Source organism: Pangasianodon hypophthalmus, chromosome 11 (assembly GCF_027358585.1).
Source record: "Pangasianodon hypophthalmus isolate fPanHyp1 chromosome 11, fPanHyp1.pri, whole genome shotgun sequence".
NCBI classification, from domain to species: Eukaryota; Metazoa; Chordata; class Actinopteri; order Siluriformes; family Pangasiidae; genus Pangasianodon; species Pangasianodon hypophthalmus.
Window position 1 is genome coordinate 18585907 of NC_069720.1, and position 17799 is coordinate 18603705.

Genomic DNA, 17799 nt, shown 5'->3' on the forward strand with positions numbered 1-17799 from the left:
TGCTGAGGAATTGGAGGAATTGCAAGCAGATGGTCTGTTCAACCAACTAACAAAGTGAAGCGAGAGAAGGGAAAGTTTAACTTTCTTGTAAAGCAAGTGAGCCATATAGATGTCACTTTGTCTTGATAGTAACTCATGGATGAGTCATAGACGTGTGCATTTTCCCATTTCTGCCACCAGCCTCTTTTCAAAATTCTGTGCTTACCGCCTCTGCAATGGTGCATAGTTACAAAAAATTTCATTTCCATGACCTGGCAATCAAGCAGGTGTGTGTCTGTCGAAGGGACATCATTTTGACCACCTGAGCCCTCGTGACACATGAGACATTGACCTCTTTGGCACAATGTCGCTAAAAAACAAGTACCAGAGTGAAGCGCATGTGAGTTGTTGGTTAGATCTGTGCCCCACAGTGAAAGTTTATAATAGACTGGCTGTACTTCACTTTTCAGACATATTTTTCACGTTTCTCAACCTTAATTAAATCCCAGTGAATGTCCACATTCAGTAGACATACAATGTATGCATTTTAGCCAGCAAATTTCGTGGCTGGTGATCAGGAAACCACCATTAAACCACCATTGCAGTTACTTCCCACTTGTTTTGTGGATCTTTCTTGCCTGGTATACAGGGCTATAAAAGTGACTTTCCATCACGGTGCTGCTGTAATCATAGTTTAGCAGCTACCGTACTGCTGTCTCTTCTATTCACTGTTCCTCTTGACTGTGACTCACAGTGAGACCCCGTGCCCCATAAAACAATCTGATTGGTCGCCCCCCCCCCCCCCCCAGCAATGCTCGCTTCTCATTTGCATAAAATTTGAGGAATCCTTACTCTTCACTTTCAATGTCTCCTTCATGCTGCTCTTGCTCCCATAATCCTCTGCACATGATTTTCATAGAAAATGAATACAAGATAGGGCAAAAAAAAAAACAAAACTCAATGCCATGGAGACTTTGCTTCACTCTGCCACTATCCATTGTTGGACAATAGAGATCGTTGTTTGGCAGCACGGCAATTGGGAAGAGCCTTTGAGTGCTCTAAAGATGCTAAAAGAGCTAATTATGTGACCACTTCAGTTCGATTTTGTTATGATCGCCAAAGAAAATGTCTTTAAAGTTAACGCTAGCAGGCTATGTTTATTGTAACATGGTAAGTTATTGTAACATGGTAGTGAGTAAAACAATGTGCTTTGTATAAACATTCAACGAAAGTCGCAATGTTCATCATTTGTGCATGCCACATCCAGTGGATAGACCTGTACAGAGAAAATTACAATTAAGACAGCACTCCCAAAAAAAAAACTATGCCTGCGACAACGTCTTGACCAACATATGGTGAATCTCATGTGAAGATCATGTGGCGTGCACTATTCAGAAAACAATCTTCAAAAATACAGTATGTTCTACACACCAGGTAAGATTTGCAGCCACCAATCTGTATTTCACTTCGTCTGATTTTAACTTTAGAATAATATAATGTAATAAAACATTGCTGAATATTCCCACACTTCCACAGAATCAATTTCCCACAAAACCAGGTGGTCACAACACAACTCCAGATCTCTCCATCAGCTTTGCATATCTCAGCAAACTGATGCTGAGATATTACTTACAGTGGCATTCAGCCAAATCTCATTTTCAAAAGGGCCTTATGCAATTTTGAATTATCAATATAAAATACTGTATACCAGTCAGATGAGGAAAATGGAAGGCTAATGTGGATTAAATTTCTCTCTATTCCATCATTTGGGAGTATTTATGTGTAGATTTTACATATTGGTATAATGTCCATGTTACTACAATGAATTAGGTTTGTCCATTTCTTTTACTGAAATGGAAATTCTGCCCCTAATTTCCATGAATTATTTTTTTCAATATAATCGCATGGCAAGTCAAATAAAAAATCATGTTAAATTGTTTATTTATTGTTTAAATTGGCATAGAAGCTTTAAAACAAAACTCATTTTCTAACAGTCTTAATAATTAATGTTATATTTCACATGAAAATATGACATTTTAACATTGCAATCAGTTAAAAACATCTATTTTCCCTGGTTTTTTTTTTAACTTTAGTACATTTGTGGCTCTTTTAGTTGAATAAGATTCATTAAGTACAAAGTAATACATACATATAAGTGTAACTGATAATGGTCTAATTAGTTGCATGTACTATAAGTTAATTAACTAATAAACTGGCAAATCACACTGATATATGTTATACAGTATATTTGTAAATATAATGCCTGTGTTCTTGGTCTTGGCTGTATGTCTGCTCAATATTTGTTAATTTCTCTGAGACATCTCTGAGACATCTGTGATCCAGATCTCTTTGGTAGAAGGGTCTCCTGGGAGCGTTAACACGTAATTTCTCATTGCTGGAATGTATTTTTAACATTCCTCTGTTATCATCAGGCTCATTATCCATGTTAAAAGCAGTACATGCCATACACCTTCATTTAAGACCATAAAATTGTCCTCATCCTCCTGATATATATAATGTGTGTGTGTGTGTGTGTGTGTAGATCCCACAAGACTGTAACAAACCACAATATAATTTCTTCCAATTATGTCACAGGAATTAGCTTCTGAAATACATTATTCTTATAACAGTCTTTGAGCTCTCATTCTCACATGACTAGTTTTGATATCTCAAGATATGATCAGCCTTACAGTTCTTTTATCCTACAGTAAATGGACCTGAATTCCTGGGTGCGAGAGGGTTTGGTATAGGATGAAAAAGATCAGGATATTAAATAATAATCAGTGCCGTACTTTGCCTCAAGGGCCAGCAGTGAGACAGCACTGTGAGCAAGAGAATTTGTGATCTAATTTAGGGGCAGCCAGCCATTTAGTCCTTTCTTGGATGACTTTTGATGATTCGATCCACTCCATTCCTTTATGTTTTAGACCAAGCAGTTGATCAAAGCTCGTCCAGCTGTCCAATGCCAGGAGAAATATACTGACCATCTTTATGGTGGCTTTCAGAAGCAGTGATGTCTGTTGGCCGCTGTGGATACTGTAACATTTATGCTGTTGCCAGGATAATTCATACTTGAGAGGGATTGTCAAAGCTTTTACACAAAAATCTACAGTTTGATGTAGTTACCAGTAGCAATGTTGTGGAATTATAACTGTCTTTTTTAGTTCTGTTTTGGCATCTTGTATAATATTGGCCTGAATCAACATCTAATTTATATCATTTTAGTTCCTTATACCCTGACACATAATTATCATTATGCTCTGCTTGATTGTGTGAACTTATTCGCACTGTAATTTTTATGACCAGCCAGTCACAATGCTATTAATGGTAACTTTCAGCATTTTCTAATTTGTTCTAAGCTGTGCATTTTCCTTTTCTGAAAACATTAAGCATTTTAAGTTTTTTTTTTTGGGGGGTTTTTTCAGTCCTGTTAGGAAAATGTCAGATATATAATGCTATTTTTTTTATAAAGTACAGTATAAATACAGTATAAACTGCAATTAAAAAATGTCTTTTTCCATACACATACACATAATTATAAGCAAAAAGCAATCATGGATAGACTACATGGTTGGTGTTGATTCATAATTCATATTTCATGTAAATTCATATGAAAGTGCTGGGTATATTCATAACAGTGTAAAAAAAAAAAACCCTATTATTATTAATATCATTATTGGATGATACTGTACTGCAAAATCTCAAAACATTTTCTGTGTCTGGGTTTGGGTATCTAGGGCTACATTCTCGGTCTGGGAGAGTCCCATTGCTATCTCGAAAAAGAAAAAAAAAACAGATACGAAAAGGGCCACAGGTTGATTTTCCAGGTTGAGACAGCCATGAAAGATTGAAATGTCAGATATGACTCAGAACAGTCAGCCCTGTGGAGATCACAGACTCTGCACATAGAGACAAAAATGTGACAAACGTGCTCCAGAAGAATCTCATTTTTCCCACCACATATCATTACTGGTGTATTGCACTCCCCAATCTTCAGAATCTGAATTCTCAGCCCAGCGCTTGCGGCGTTTTTAAAAGATCACCACTTCTCCTGCATTGTAGAAAGAAAACACCATTTCTGTTTTAAACCCCAAATGTCATAACGATTTGTCCCTGGAGAAAGCAGTAGCATTTTAAGGCATCACCTTTCCAACACATGTAACCCCGAGGAGGAGCATGTCTCATCCTGAGCACTAATCTCTCTCCAACCCAGGGCAAGAAGAAGAAAGATCATAAAGCATGGGCTTCTTTAATATCAGATTCTTCAATTCAGATACTCTGGCTATGGCTCTAGGTGTTTCTTTGCTTTGTATGCTCTGCTTGTTGTACTGCTACCTTCCACAATACATTTAAACCTTGCATACTAAGGCATCCAGGCTGATATCATTCCCGCTTTTTTCTGTATTCATGCGTGAAAATTTCTTAAAATCCATGTGCAAGTCAGTCATATATGCTTTGGATTTGAATGAAGCCATTTTTACATATTTTCATGCATAAATGTGATGAAGATAAAATGTTTTTTAAAATATACATTTCACAAATATATATCACTCTATAAACAAGAGATGGTGTCAGAAGGATTTCCTTCTCTCCGAAAAGCTGTAATAGGATTAGTATGTGTAATTAAAAATGTATTAAAGCCACACTATACCACAGCATTATTGAATGCTGATTGTATGGTAGATGCTCCACCTGAACAGATTTAAAAGAACATGTGTAAACATTGATATGGTGAAACATTCTATGAGGAGATGTTTATTTAACATTTTTGGAAGGAGTTCCCAGTTTCAGCACTTTGTAACTGTCAGAGTTAAAGCTGAAACATAGTAAGATGTCCAGTATGGGAAACTCTTTAGTCTCTGCAAATTGTGGTCTCTCTCTAACATGACAAGCTGTGTTTTTGTCTTACTAACACCAAGAGAAAGAAAAAAAAGAGAGGCTGGTGAGAAAACAGCTGTTTAAAGCCATCATAACGTAAGTGATGACAGGAACTAAGATGCTCCACAGATGTTCCAGAACATTAAATATAAATATAATTTAATAAAACTGACTTTAAAAAAAAAAAAAAAAAAAAAGTATGATGCATTGTAATTTAATAAATAAAATAAATTGTTAGCATCGGCAAATTGCTGTGAGCAATTTAAATTGCTATTTTATTTATTAAATTACAACACATCAGGATGAGCTGTTGTTTAAATTTATATGCAACCTTGTGGTGCTAACAGTAACTCTGCTTCACTTCAGGCTGCGTCACACTATAATATCATAACTCCAAAGTGTTTGTTTCTTGTAGCCACTCCATCTAGAAAACATACCATGAATTGTTTTACACTTTACAATTTACTTGAATAATCCTAGTTACTCATATTCCATAAATGAATTTACACTATATGGCCAAAAGTTTGGGGACACCTGCCCATCACACCCATATGTGGTTCTTCCCCAAACTGTTGCCACGAAGTTAGATGCACACAACTGTATAGGGTATCTTTATATGCTGTAGTATTCAGATTTCCCTTCACTGGAATTAAGATGCCCAAAAATGATCCAGCTTGACAATGCCCCTGTGCACAATGAAGACATGGTGTGCCAAGGTTAGAGTGTAAGAACTCGAGTGTCATGCGCAGAGCCCTGACCTCAACCCCACTGAACAAGAGCTGACATAGAACACTGACTGCACCCCAGGCCTCCTCGCCCAACATCAGAGCCTGACCTCACTAATGCTCTTGTGGCTGAATGAGCACAAACCCTACAGCCACACTCCAAAATCTAGTGGAAAGCCATCACAGAAGAATGGAAGTTATTATAACAGCAAAGGTGGACTAAATCTGGAATGGGATGTTCAAAAAAGCACATAACGGTGTGATGGTCAGGTGTCCTCATACTTTTGGTCATGTAGCGCATATTACAAGTAAGAAATTATGGTTTATCTACTAAGATTTCTGACACTGGTCCATGAATTTTAGTCCCAGAATGCATTTTTCTTTTTTTTCTGCACATTTCTGTAAGCAGAGTAAATGACAAAGTGCACATGCAATTGAGTGTGTACATTTTAAACTCAGTTTTCTTACAGAAGTCACTGAGTGTCCTCTGGTGGCACCTGGTGTGCATTGCATCTCACTTTAATGGTATATACCCTGAAGTGGCTGCAGAGAGAGTTTCAAGATCTTTTCTCTAGACACCTTTTAAGGGTCTCTCTCAAATCCACTCTAAGGCAGCAGAACCCACAGAAGGGCTATTTATTTTTTATTCATGAAATAATTACAGTAAACAGATAATGCACTACCACAAACAGAGGTATCCTGAAGGAAAAAATAATTACTCACATGAGTGCACTGAAAGCATTCTGGCTGTTTTTATGAGCACTTGTGTTTGTAGAGTACTAGCAGATCATATGCACCGTCTCCCTCATACTGATGTGGGTTTTACAGGCATTAAAATGCTATGAATAAATTGACAGACTGTTTTCATATTTCTACAGATCATAAATCAGAGGTACACTCACTTCTCGTGGGTGGCAGAGCTGATCCAGATCTTCATTACCATCAGTATAACCGTGTCATTCCTTGTGATGGGCTCAGCAATGAAGCATACAAGTATGTTATACATTTTCAAAGCTTCTCAATGGAACATGAACAATAATGTTTAATTAATTTCGTTTTATTTTAAACTGAGTGTAACAAGGTGAAATATGAGTGATCCTTATGAATATGAAATAAAAGTGTTCCCCCATCTCCCTCACATGGATTTCTAAGCATGATGGTGCTTTGTGGCTAGTTCAATAAGTATTGTTTATATGGTTAAGAACTGAGATAAAGATAATAAAAATAAGTCTTTTTTAGTGTAATATATTTCAGAAATATATCACTACAAAATCAATAGATGGTCTAGGTCAGAAAGGTTTCTGTAATTGTTTTAACTCAAATAGTAATAGAATGTAGAAGTAAGAATTAAGGATAATAGTATGGAAAATTAAGGATAACTAAAGATAACATAGCTGGATAGTTAGTTATACAGATGGCTAAGATGCAACTACAAATTTCCCAATGTTAGCTAGCTTTTATTGAGGGACATTTGTAATGTTAGCTCGCTAAACTTTGGAATTTTCTCTAACTATATATTGTTGTTTATGAATAAATATTTAAAGCTCGCTGCCTAGCTAATATTGTTGTGGGATGTTGGTTGTCTATTCCTAAATTAAGATGAAATTTCAAAATAAATCTTAGCTTCAGTTTACCCAGTCTAAAGCACTTACAGATTTTTTTCATCCTGTATGAAACAGACTATCAAATATAAATGAATAGCAGGATAGTTTATAAGCTAGCAGAGAAGATAGCACAAAATGTCTTCTTGGCAATAAAACACGGATGACCAGGGAAATAATGTTAAAATAATGTTAACAATTTCTAATTCACTGTAGCCCAAAGTATGAAAGTAAGTGTCTCTTTTCAAGCACGTAGGAACGTGTTTGTTATCTAGCTATCAAAGAAAATGATAGTTATAACTGCTTCTAGCCAGCATTAGCTAGCTAATAAGCTAATAAGCTAAACGTTAAACCTACAACATACTTAAATTCTATGTTAGGTTACCCTGCTTTAAAAAAAATATAGCATATTTTATGTTAGAAATGGGCATTTGTACCTCAGCAAACCATAGTGATCTAGTACTATGCAAGTAATGCCATTTTTTTTTCAGATTTCTTTTCTCACTTTATCATCATAACGGGTATATTGTCTCATCTGTATTTTTCAGGTTTCTCTTTACAAAACACCAAACTCAAATTGGGTTTAATTTTGAGTCTTTCAACCATTCTTTTCACTACATAATTAAATCTAGCGATTTAATTATAGCAAATTAGCTTGCACCTGTGATGACATTAGCATCAGATAACAATTCCTACTGGCAAGAACAAGAGACAGCATACTATCAGTACACTTTAAACCAGTTTAATCGATCAAGCACCATCCCTATTCTCCATTAGTGTACTACGTTCAGAGTTCAGCTTGGTCCACTGCTGACTCAAAGCGCCTTTGGCTTTCTAGAGTCCTGATGCATTTGTCTGAGAAGCTGCAGCGTGTGTCTGGGTCCAATCCAACAGAGCCCTCGCTAGAGAATGTCATCATGAATTATGTCCACTGCATGGCTCATCAGGATATGGATTGGAATGGCCTTTGTTACAAATTACAACAGAAAGCATACGGCAGTGTGGATCAATTAATCAACATCTGAGTGAACACGGCCCCATGTCTTGTTAACCGTTAATGGCGTAGTGGACTATCCAGTTGTAGGAACAGGCTCAGTTTTAGTGTATTATTAAAGGCAGTATATTGCAAGGACATTAAAAAAGGCTGAACTTTTTTTAATGGATGTTAGAGACTTTGTCTTACAAAGTAACTTAAAAACTTACAACCTTCATTACTTTCGAGTACATCGCTCTTCTGAAAGAGATGGTATGAAAGTCATCAGGAAAAAAAAAATCAGTAATGAACACTTCAAAGCTGTTTTCAATTCTTGCATCATCCTCCACAGCCAAATCAAAAGGCTTCAGTTAAAGTTCATATTAAAATTTTACTCTTTTCAGTCGACGGCTTGGTAAACAGACAGTGGGAGAGGAATGCAGGCTCGCTGCTGAGAATCCAGCCATGGACTTTACCTCAACTCTTTCACACTGTCAGTATGAGAAGGTAAACCATTTCTGGCTATTCAAATCAGTAGATCATTTCACAACAAATTATAAAAGCAAACAGCAAGCAGAACATAACTTTATTCAACTCCTGAACCAGACGCCCTGTGGACCTGGAAAGCTTTCTATCTTGTATATAATGTGACTGAGTAAGCATGTTTTTAAACTATGTTTCAAGGCAACAATGTCTTTCTCAAATCAAGAAACTGTTATTGCTGCTACAGTTGACAACAACAGCCATCTAATAATATTTTATCAGATTTACTGCAGTTGTTTCTTTTAGAAAGATCAGAAAAATTCACTGGACACGTTATCATAATCTACTAAAAAGCTGAGATGCACTTGCAGTCCTTCTGCAAGTCAAAATGGGGTCCTTTAATCTGCACTTCATTAGAATGCCTGTATGATTTTCCCAGGAAGATTTTCTTTTGATGATGGAGAATGATCATTGAAAAATGATGAAAAACTTGCACAATGACCATATGATATTTATAAAATTATTATTAAAAATTATATTATTATTATTATTATTTTTTGGAGACTCTCAAATATATGCTGCACTGTGCACAGTGTGCAATCTGCATGAGCTATATGGAGCAACGGTTCAATAAATTAAAGCATATTTCTTTTTGTTGTACAGAAATATGGTAGAAACACTGTATGGTTTTATTTTGGAATTCTGTAAGTTTTGCAAATCAGAAATGCACATCATTGTTAACATGTTTCCCCGGAAAAGACTGAATAAAGAAGAAAAATGAATATACCCTTTTCTTTGGCAGCCTACATGCACTGGTGTCCTTTATAGCTCAACATTAAAGTAAAAACGTTACCTTACTTTTTTTTTTATTATTATTTCATGCAGGATCACAGTGTCGATGCACACACCTACTCTGAACCTATCTTAAAAAAAATAAACAAGAAGAAGAAAAAAATGAAATTTTCACCTATTTATTATCTGTATTTGTATTTGTTTAGGATACATAATTTGTATAATAAATCCAAATAATTCATATCTGGTTACATCCCTAACAGGCTGCTTGTTCAGGTCTTGTTTTTACTCCATTTTCTCCATAATTTGGTCATTTGCCAATTCCAACCCACTAGGTAGCTCTCCCCATCACTCAATAGCTACCGACTGGGGAGGGTGAAGGTTAGCATTTGCTTCTGCTGACACATGTGAAGCCTGCACATATTTTCAAAATGCTGCTCAACAGGGCGGCTGAACACATTCCGAGGAAAGTGCTAACTGCCCTCTTCCACATACATGAGCTCATAGACACCCACGATTGCTTACCTGACGCGATTGATAGGGGATAGAAGTTATGCCATCTCTCCCATCACTCTTTCTGATCATGGCACCTTAACCTTTAGACTGCAATGATATTAGAGTAATACAATGCTTTGAATAGCAGTAAATTAATATTGTAATTTTTATAATCTTATCATCTTTTCTCCTCTTCAGTGTTTCAGGTGGCTTCTTGTCCTTTCTGGTGTTTGGGATCATTTTTATCGTGTCGATGTGTGATCCAAAGGTAGGTGTTTATTTGAGGCTGATATATGTTGACATATTATCATGGAAGTTATTGATGTTACAAACATATGGGCTTATGGAAAATATGGTGCAATGTTTCTTTGACTTCTTTTCAATGTATTTTTCAAGTGGGCATGTCACTTGGTCATAGTACACAAAGAACACAAACAGTTGATGCTAATTGATGCACTACTGGATATTAACTTTAATTACTTACATTCACAAGCATACAGATAAAGCTAAGGGCCTTGGATTGAAAAACATTCTGCACTGCCCCATAATGGAAGTCCAAAGTGTGGAACAAAACACATGCTTTTGGCCAAAATTCCAAGCTAATGGATCCTCTGTGCCTGGGACAACCTCTCCATATGTATGGCAGTCTGGGAAAACCTGTTGAATGTCTCTGTGGGTTAATGCTCAAAAAAAAAAAAAAAAAAAATATATATATATATATATATATATATATATATATATATATATATATATATATATATATTAAAGCCATGGTTTTGGTAATTTACTTTGATTTATTTACTTTCGACATTTCGGTTACTTTCTAACTTCACCTTTGCTACCTCCAAATATCACGTTGGGCAAGGAGCCAAACACAATGGTAAATGCACTCATTCTGTCGATGATTTGAATACGATTTTGGATACCACCTTTCAAAATGTCCACAGTGCTACCATCACGTCAACAAAGAAGAGCTCTTACATACTCTGTACAGATGACAGACAAAGTTTCAGGGAATTTAGCCACCAGAACAGAACTGACTGAAATAATCAGCAATTATTTCTTAACCGATGTTAGAGTAAACAGAGATTAGTCGAGTGAAGAGACAACGATGATCATGCTAAAATGTAGCGAGTGATTTTTGCATCAGGTGATGAGAGAGAGACTGGCTGATGCTGATAATCATTTCCCACTGTAAACATGTAATTCTTTACAATTTGGCAGTAATGTTATATTTCCATAAGTAGATTACATTGTAAATGTAGTCTTTCAGCAGAGTCAGAATAAAATCTTTGTGATTTTCTGCATTTTCACTTTTGGGGTAACCAAAATTTAAAATGCTAGAACTTTACTTGTAGTTGATGTACAGGTAAACATCACACATTTTTCAGTTCAGGAAGCGCTGTAGTTGTCAAAACGTACTCGGTTACTAACGTAACCTCGGTTCCCTGAGATACAGCAACGAGTACTGCGTCGCTAGACTCTATGGGGAAAACTCCTTTTTCTCAGATGATTGAAGCCTTTACAATCACGCAGTGAAACTGCACGGCCATTGGTTCGTGCAGTGCAATAAAGCGAACCAGCGGCTCGGCAGCGGAACTGCACGCACCTATGGCGAGGAAGCCTGCCAGGATGGGCGGAGCCATGTGGCTATATAAACGGGCATAGCGCCATAGGATCTCAGGTCAAATCGACTGAAGCGTCGACTCTGAGTTGTGCAACGTTATGGCACGGCCTGCAACGCAGTACTCGTTCCCGTATCTCAGGGAACCGTGGTTACGTTAGTAACCGAGTACCTTCCCTTTCGATACTACACTTGTACGGCGTCGCTAGACGCTATGGGGAACCAATAAAATCACGCCGTGCCATGAAAGCGGAACGATAGGCATGAACCGGCCTTGAGCAATAAGGCTCAGAGGGACCAGTAAAGAAGGGTGAACGCCGCAGGAGGCAGGAGGCTGAACTCACCAAGGACAGCCTAGCTGTTCAGGAGTACACTAGAGCAATAGCGTCGAGAAATTCTCTGCTTTGTGACCGGAGACCCCTTGGTGAGGCCGCCAAAGCACACAAAGAGTTGTTCCGACTGCCTAAATGGAGCAGAACGCTCAATGTAAATTCTCAGCGCCCTGACAGGGCAGAGAAGGTTCAACTCTGGGTCTTCCTCCATCCTTCCGCCAAGAGAGAGATAACCTGTGCTCTAAATGGGGTGTAGAGAACCTTAGGAACGTAACCATGCCTCGGCTTTAGGATGACCTTGGAGTCGTTAGGCCCAAACTTGAGGCAGGCAGGGCTCACAGAGACCGCCTGTAAGTCACCTACTCATTTGACCGATGCTAATGCCAGTAGCAGGGTGGTCTTCAACGATAGGGTTTTTAGGTTCACAGACTGTAGTGGCTCGAAAGGAGACCCCTTTAGGGCCTTCAGGACTGTGGGTAGGTCCCACGCAGGGATGGTAGGGGGCCGGGCGGATTAAGCCTCCTGGAACCCCTCAGGAAATGAACAACTACGTTGTTCTGGCCCACAGACTGTCCTGCTATAGGAGCATGGGAAGCTGCTATAGCTGCCACATAGACCTTGAGTGTGGAAGGGGAGCGGCCCTTGTCCAACAGCTCTTGTAGAAAGGACAATATCACTGATATGTCGCAGGAAATAGAGTCTTTGCCATGGGTTGCGCACCAGGCAGAGAAGACTGACCATTTAAGGGCATAGAGGCATCTTGTGGACGGGGCTCTAGCCTGTGAAATAGTGTTTAGGACACTTTCAGGGAGATCTACTGATTCCCCTCGAGAGCCCAAAGGTGCAACGCCCACGACTCGGGTTGGGGGTGCCAAATTGTCCTGTTCACCTGAGAGAGGAGGTCCCGCCTCAGGGGAATGGGCCATGGGGCTGCCGTAAGCAGCTGAGATAGCTCCAAGAACCAAAGTTGGTTTCTCCAGAGCGGGACCACTAGGAGGACTCTGTGTTTGTGGTCCCTGATTCGTGTGAATACCTGAGGGATCAGAGCGATCGGGGGGAAAGCATACAGGAGGAGGTTGGGTCAATCGTTGGCCAACGCATGCTCGCTCTTCGAAAAATACATCGGGCAGTGAGAGTTGTCTTTTGAGGCAAAGAGGTCGACCTCTGCCTTGCCAAAGACCTCCCAGATTTTCTGAATCGTCTGCGGGTGGAGCATCCACTCCTTTTAAGGGGCGTTGCTCCGAGATAGCATGTCTGCTCCTTGGTTCAGCACGCCAGGGACATGTGCTGCCCTCAACGATCGCAGATTGAGATGTGCCCACTCCAAGAGGCGTTTTACCATCTCGAAAAGGCGTTTCGAGGAGAGCCCGCCTTGGCGATTTATATAGGCGACCACTGTCATGCTGTCCGAGCGGACTAGCACGTGGTGCCCTTTCAGATCCGGCAAGAAGGTCTGAAGGGCTCGACATACTGCCTCCATCTCAAGGCAGTTGATGTGTAGCCGACCTTCTGCGACCGACCAGGAGCCGAAGGCCGGTTTGCCCTCGCACAGAGCTCCCAACCCATGTTGGAAGCATCTGTCGAGACAACCTTCCTTCTGTGAACAATGCCCATGGTTACGCCCTGCTTGAACCATTGGGGTTCCTATGACTAGCGCACGTTCAGGTGCAACTGCATCCCTCATGTGGACTGAGTCGAAAATTGCCCCCAGGAACGAAGTTCGTTGGCTGGGGGACAGTGAGCTCTTGGCGAAATTGACCCTGAGTCCTAGGCACTCCAAATGGCTGAGGAAGAGGGATCTGTGGAACACTAACTCGGCCTCTGACTGGGCTAAGATGAGCCAGTCGTCGAGGTAATTCAGAATGCGGATTCCCTTCTGTCTCAGAGGAGAAAGAGTCGCATCTATGCACTTCGTAAAAATGCAAGGAGCCAGGGACAGTCCGAAGGGCAGGACCGCGTATTGATAAGCCACTCCCTTGAAGGCGAATCTCAAGAATCGTCTGTGCTGGGGGGCTACCTGGATGTGAAAGTATGCGTCCTTTTAACTTGCCGGATGGCGGCAGGGGACGAGCCGGTATCTGCGCTGGACGCTAACGGCAGCTGACGCTCGGCGGGAACAGCGGGAAGGCACAGGCAAGTAGCTCTTGTCCGCTGCGAGGCATGTCGACGGCGAGCGGCTTCAAGTCTCGTAACTCAGCGGAGAGAAAATCTTCGGCGCTGAAGGAGAATTTGACCTGAGATCCTATGGTGCTATGCCCGTTTATATAGCCAGATGGCTCCGCCGATCCTGGCGGGCTTCCTCACCATAGGCGTGTGCAGTTCCGCTGCCGAGCCATTGGTTCGCTTTATTGCACTGCACGAACCAATGGCCGTGCAGTTTCACTGCGTGATTGTAAAGGCTTCAGTCATCAGAGAAAAAGGAGTTTTCCCCATAGCGTCTAGCGACGTAGTACGAGTGTAGTATCGAAAGGGAACTATTTCTATTAGACAGTATCAAAATTTCACTATGTGAAGGGTTTTCCCAGGCCACCACACATACACTCCAGCAGGCTGCAGGTAACCATGTCACATGTAAATTATGCAATGAAATAAAATATTGTGTCCAACTGAATCTAGTGTATGTTCATACAAGTATGTGCTGTGAGCTGCCTAGTTGTGTACTTCAGGAGCTCTGGAAAAATATGGGTCATGTATAATCCTGCTTCGCCTTGCCAGGGTTTTGTCATTATGCTCGACAAGGTCGTCTCTTTCTCCTTAAACACTGAAGTAGGCTTGTTCATCTTCCTGATGCTGAGGGCCTCCAGATCAGAGCGGTTTAAGTAAGTATGTTTGTCTAGCCTTGTGTGTGTGTGTGTGTGTGTGAATTTCACCATGAGAAATCTCTTCAATAGTCTGTGCCTCCTTTCAGACATATGACGGTTCCCCTGCCAGCGGGTGAAAGCTTCTTCAAGCTCCACTGGCTGCTGCCAGTCTACTTTCTCTTTGCTGTGGCATACGATCTAAGCCTGAGCGTGCTGGACATATCAAAGAACATGCACCATTCCTCACAGACCAACAGGTCTCTTGTGTAAAAGCCTGGGGCTGAAGAGTCCAGAGATCACAGCGGTCTGCTTGTTGAGTGGATTGAGATGTCTGGCCTTTGGCTGATCAGACTCTTCAGGGATGGATATCTTCATATACAATTGCTTCCTAAAACAAACTGAGCTCACCCACAGCTTATAGGAAAAGCACAGCACCATTTTAAAAGTAGCAAATACCACACTCTTTTTAATTTGATGACTACTGACTAGAGCAGTGGATCTCAAAGTGAAGCATAACCAGGGGGGGTCTGCGATTTTTTTAAAAATAATGTTACAGTGGCGCACTCACCTTTATCAAAGCTATTATATGTATTATTGAGTCCTTATAGCTATTGGCTGGCCACTTGAATGGGAAAATCTCAAAAACAACTTGTCAACTTGGACAAAAATCCTCTTCTGTGATTCTTACATTCAGGAATAAAAAGGCTCCAATACATAGCCAGATTATCATTACACAATTAAATAACGAGCCTAATATCTGAATAGTTGGATTATGTTCATAAAATCTTTACTAATGGGTCTGTGGAATTTATTTTATAGTGAAAGCCATCCCTGGCAAAAGCTTTGAGAACCCCTGGGCTAGAGCACTTGTTTAATATATGGCTAATGCATGCTTTACTTTAATATATGCTTTACCATAAACACAAAAAAATCCAGGAAATCGAAATTGCATGTTAATAAGTCAAATGTACATAATTATCTGAAACATGAAATTATAAAAAGTAAGAAATAAAAACAATATAAAACAGTAACTAATGTGTGGTGGCCTGGGAAAACCCTTCACACAGTGAAACTATGGGCATTCCACAACTGAAATAAATGAATAACTGAAATATTTCTCTTTTGCGTTGCATTGTATTGCAACTACAAGTAAAGTTCTAGCATTTTCAAGTCTGGATACCCTCAAAAGTGAAAAGAAGAAAAGTGGATTTTAAAGATTCCATTCTGTTATCCAACAACTTGATCAAAGCATCAATTTCATCGTGTGAAGAAATCACACTTAGCTAGTAAGGTTTTAGCCATTACACAAATATATTTATAGTTTCTAGTTGAGGTGTCAAAGTTTATTATTGACAGAAGAAACCAATATTAGTAAAACTTGATTTTGTGATTTTTGGTTGTTTGCTAGAGTTCAGCCACAGTGATATACGACAGGTTTTCCCAAACTGCCACAGACATGTATTCCTAAGTAGATCCAGATGAATTAGTATACAGTAGTATAATTAATGTCTGCCTATTATAACTCATGCATCCTGGCTGCAGTTCCAGGTACTACCTATAGTTATTATATGTAACATCTATAACATTAAAGTATAATATGTTTTAAGAAACCAGCTTAACTGGTTTAATCAGACCTGCCAATCCCAAAGAGGAATAATGTGTACTACTCATTATTAACACAGTAAACAGTAAAATAAATAAACAAATAAATAACTTTTTTTTTTTTTTTTTTTTTTTTACAAATCCTTTTACAAAGCCAGCTAAAGAGTTTATAATTATTTTCTAATGACCATTACCATTTCAATTACTTGTAATGTGTTAGATTTGACACCTTTCTATAAGACTGGCGAAGGGGCTGGACATGAAGAAGACTGCTCTTTTGGTATATTTGTGACTTATAACTCAACCATGTATTTCAAATGTTAACATGCAGAACAAAATGCTTCTACACAAAATGCGTAAGGGTTGGCAGGTCTGTTTTATTAAAACCCAAAGATCTGTAGATGTAAGGATCCACTCCTGCCTGCTACAGAAGAGAAAATGCATCACTTGTTCAACATTTGTGAAACATTTGCAAATTTGTAACATGACAATTGAAAGGAGGATCACACACTTTTGGTAATATCAAAATATATTTTTTTATTTTGAACTTCTGATCCGATGACAACAAATTAATGCATTGCAAGGTGCAAGGCTGAGCGGGGAGGGTCAGCAACCAAAAGAACCGTTCAACTGGGAAAACGAAGGGTGGGTGTAGTGGGTACTGCTGATAAACATTTCCAACCCAGAAAGCTCAACCTGGGTAAGTTCTGTACACGCTCTAAGTGTCCAAATTCAACGGTCATTTTTAACTTTTTTTTTCTTATAGCTACAAAGAAATATGTATTACAAAAGTACTAAAAGAGTACAAAAAGTTCAGGACAAGGGGGAGTATGATGGAAATTTTGATAGTGACAAAATAAAAAGAGGTGGGCAAAAGGTTGGGAGAGCAGATTATGGAGTAACAGAACTGAAATAACCTTCTGTTGCCACTGACTGCATAATAAATAGTGTTCAGATAGTACAGTCTACTTCAAGTTGACGATATCATACTACACTGCGTAAAATTAACGTAAGCCTTATAAATGGTGACCTGATATCTGGGGCTGTAAAAATGATGACGCAGGCTCCTCTATTGGACACACAGGTCTCTGGAGCCTCAATGTCATCTCTGCACTCTCAGCAGTATCGAAGATCTTTTAGTGACTTTTCAAAGCCAACGAGAGAATTAAAGGGACATCTAATGTATTTTTTGCCTCAGCTGAATAAAAGGCGAGTTCAGGGTTTGCAGCAGAAGCACACACTGATCACAGACAATTATGAGGATTGCAGTTTTGTGCCACCATATTTGCCTTGCATGTTAAATTATTTCACACCAGGAGCAATTATGCTACTGAATACGATTTACTTGTAGGTGAGATTTCCAACCCAGTGCTCAGACTTGCCCTAAGCTTCATATTTTCCTTTGAAAGTAGACATTTATTTAGCCATTATTTATGTTTCTCTAGTCTAGTCTAATATATGTACTGTATTTGTAAAATAATACCTCTGTGACGGAGCTACAAACCTATACCTGA

The 17799-nt window shown here is 39.3% G+C and overlaps 1 protein-coding gene across 1 annotated transcript in view; it reads left to right on the forward strand.

The window, feature by feature from the left end:
• The window catches only part of si:ch211-51h4.2 (uncharacterized), a 116076-nt gene extending 99401 nt beyond the window's left edge, over nt 1-16675 (forward strand). Inside the window, exons 12-16 of the mRNA XM_026914759.3 lie at nt 6461-6575; nt 8561-8663; nt 10125-10194; nt 14598-14701; nt 14791-16675. Of these exons, the coding sequence (XP_026770560.3) occupies nt 6461-6575; nt 8561-8663; nt 10125-10194; nt 14598-14701; nt 14791-14953 (555 nt within the window). The 3' untranslated portion in view covers nt 14954-16675. The remainder of the gene's footprint in view (nt 1-6460; nt 6576-8560; nt 8664-10124; nt 10195-14597; nt 14702-14790) is intronic.
• The last annotated feature ends 1124 nt before the right edge of the window (nt 16676-17799 follow it).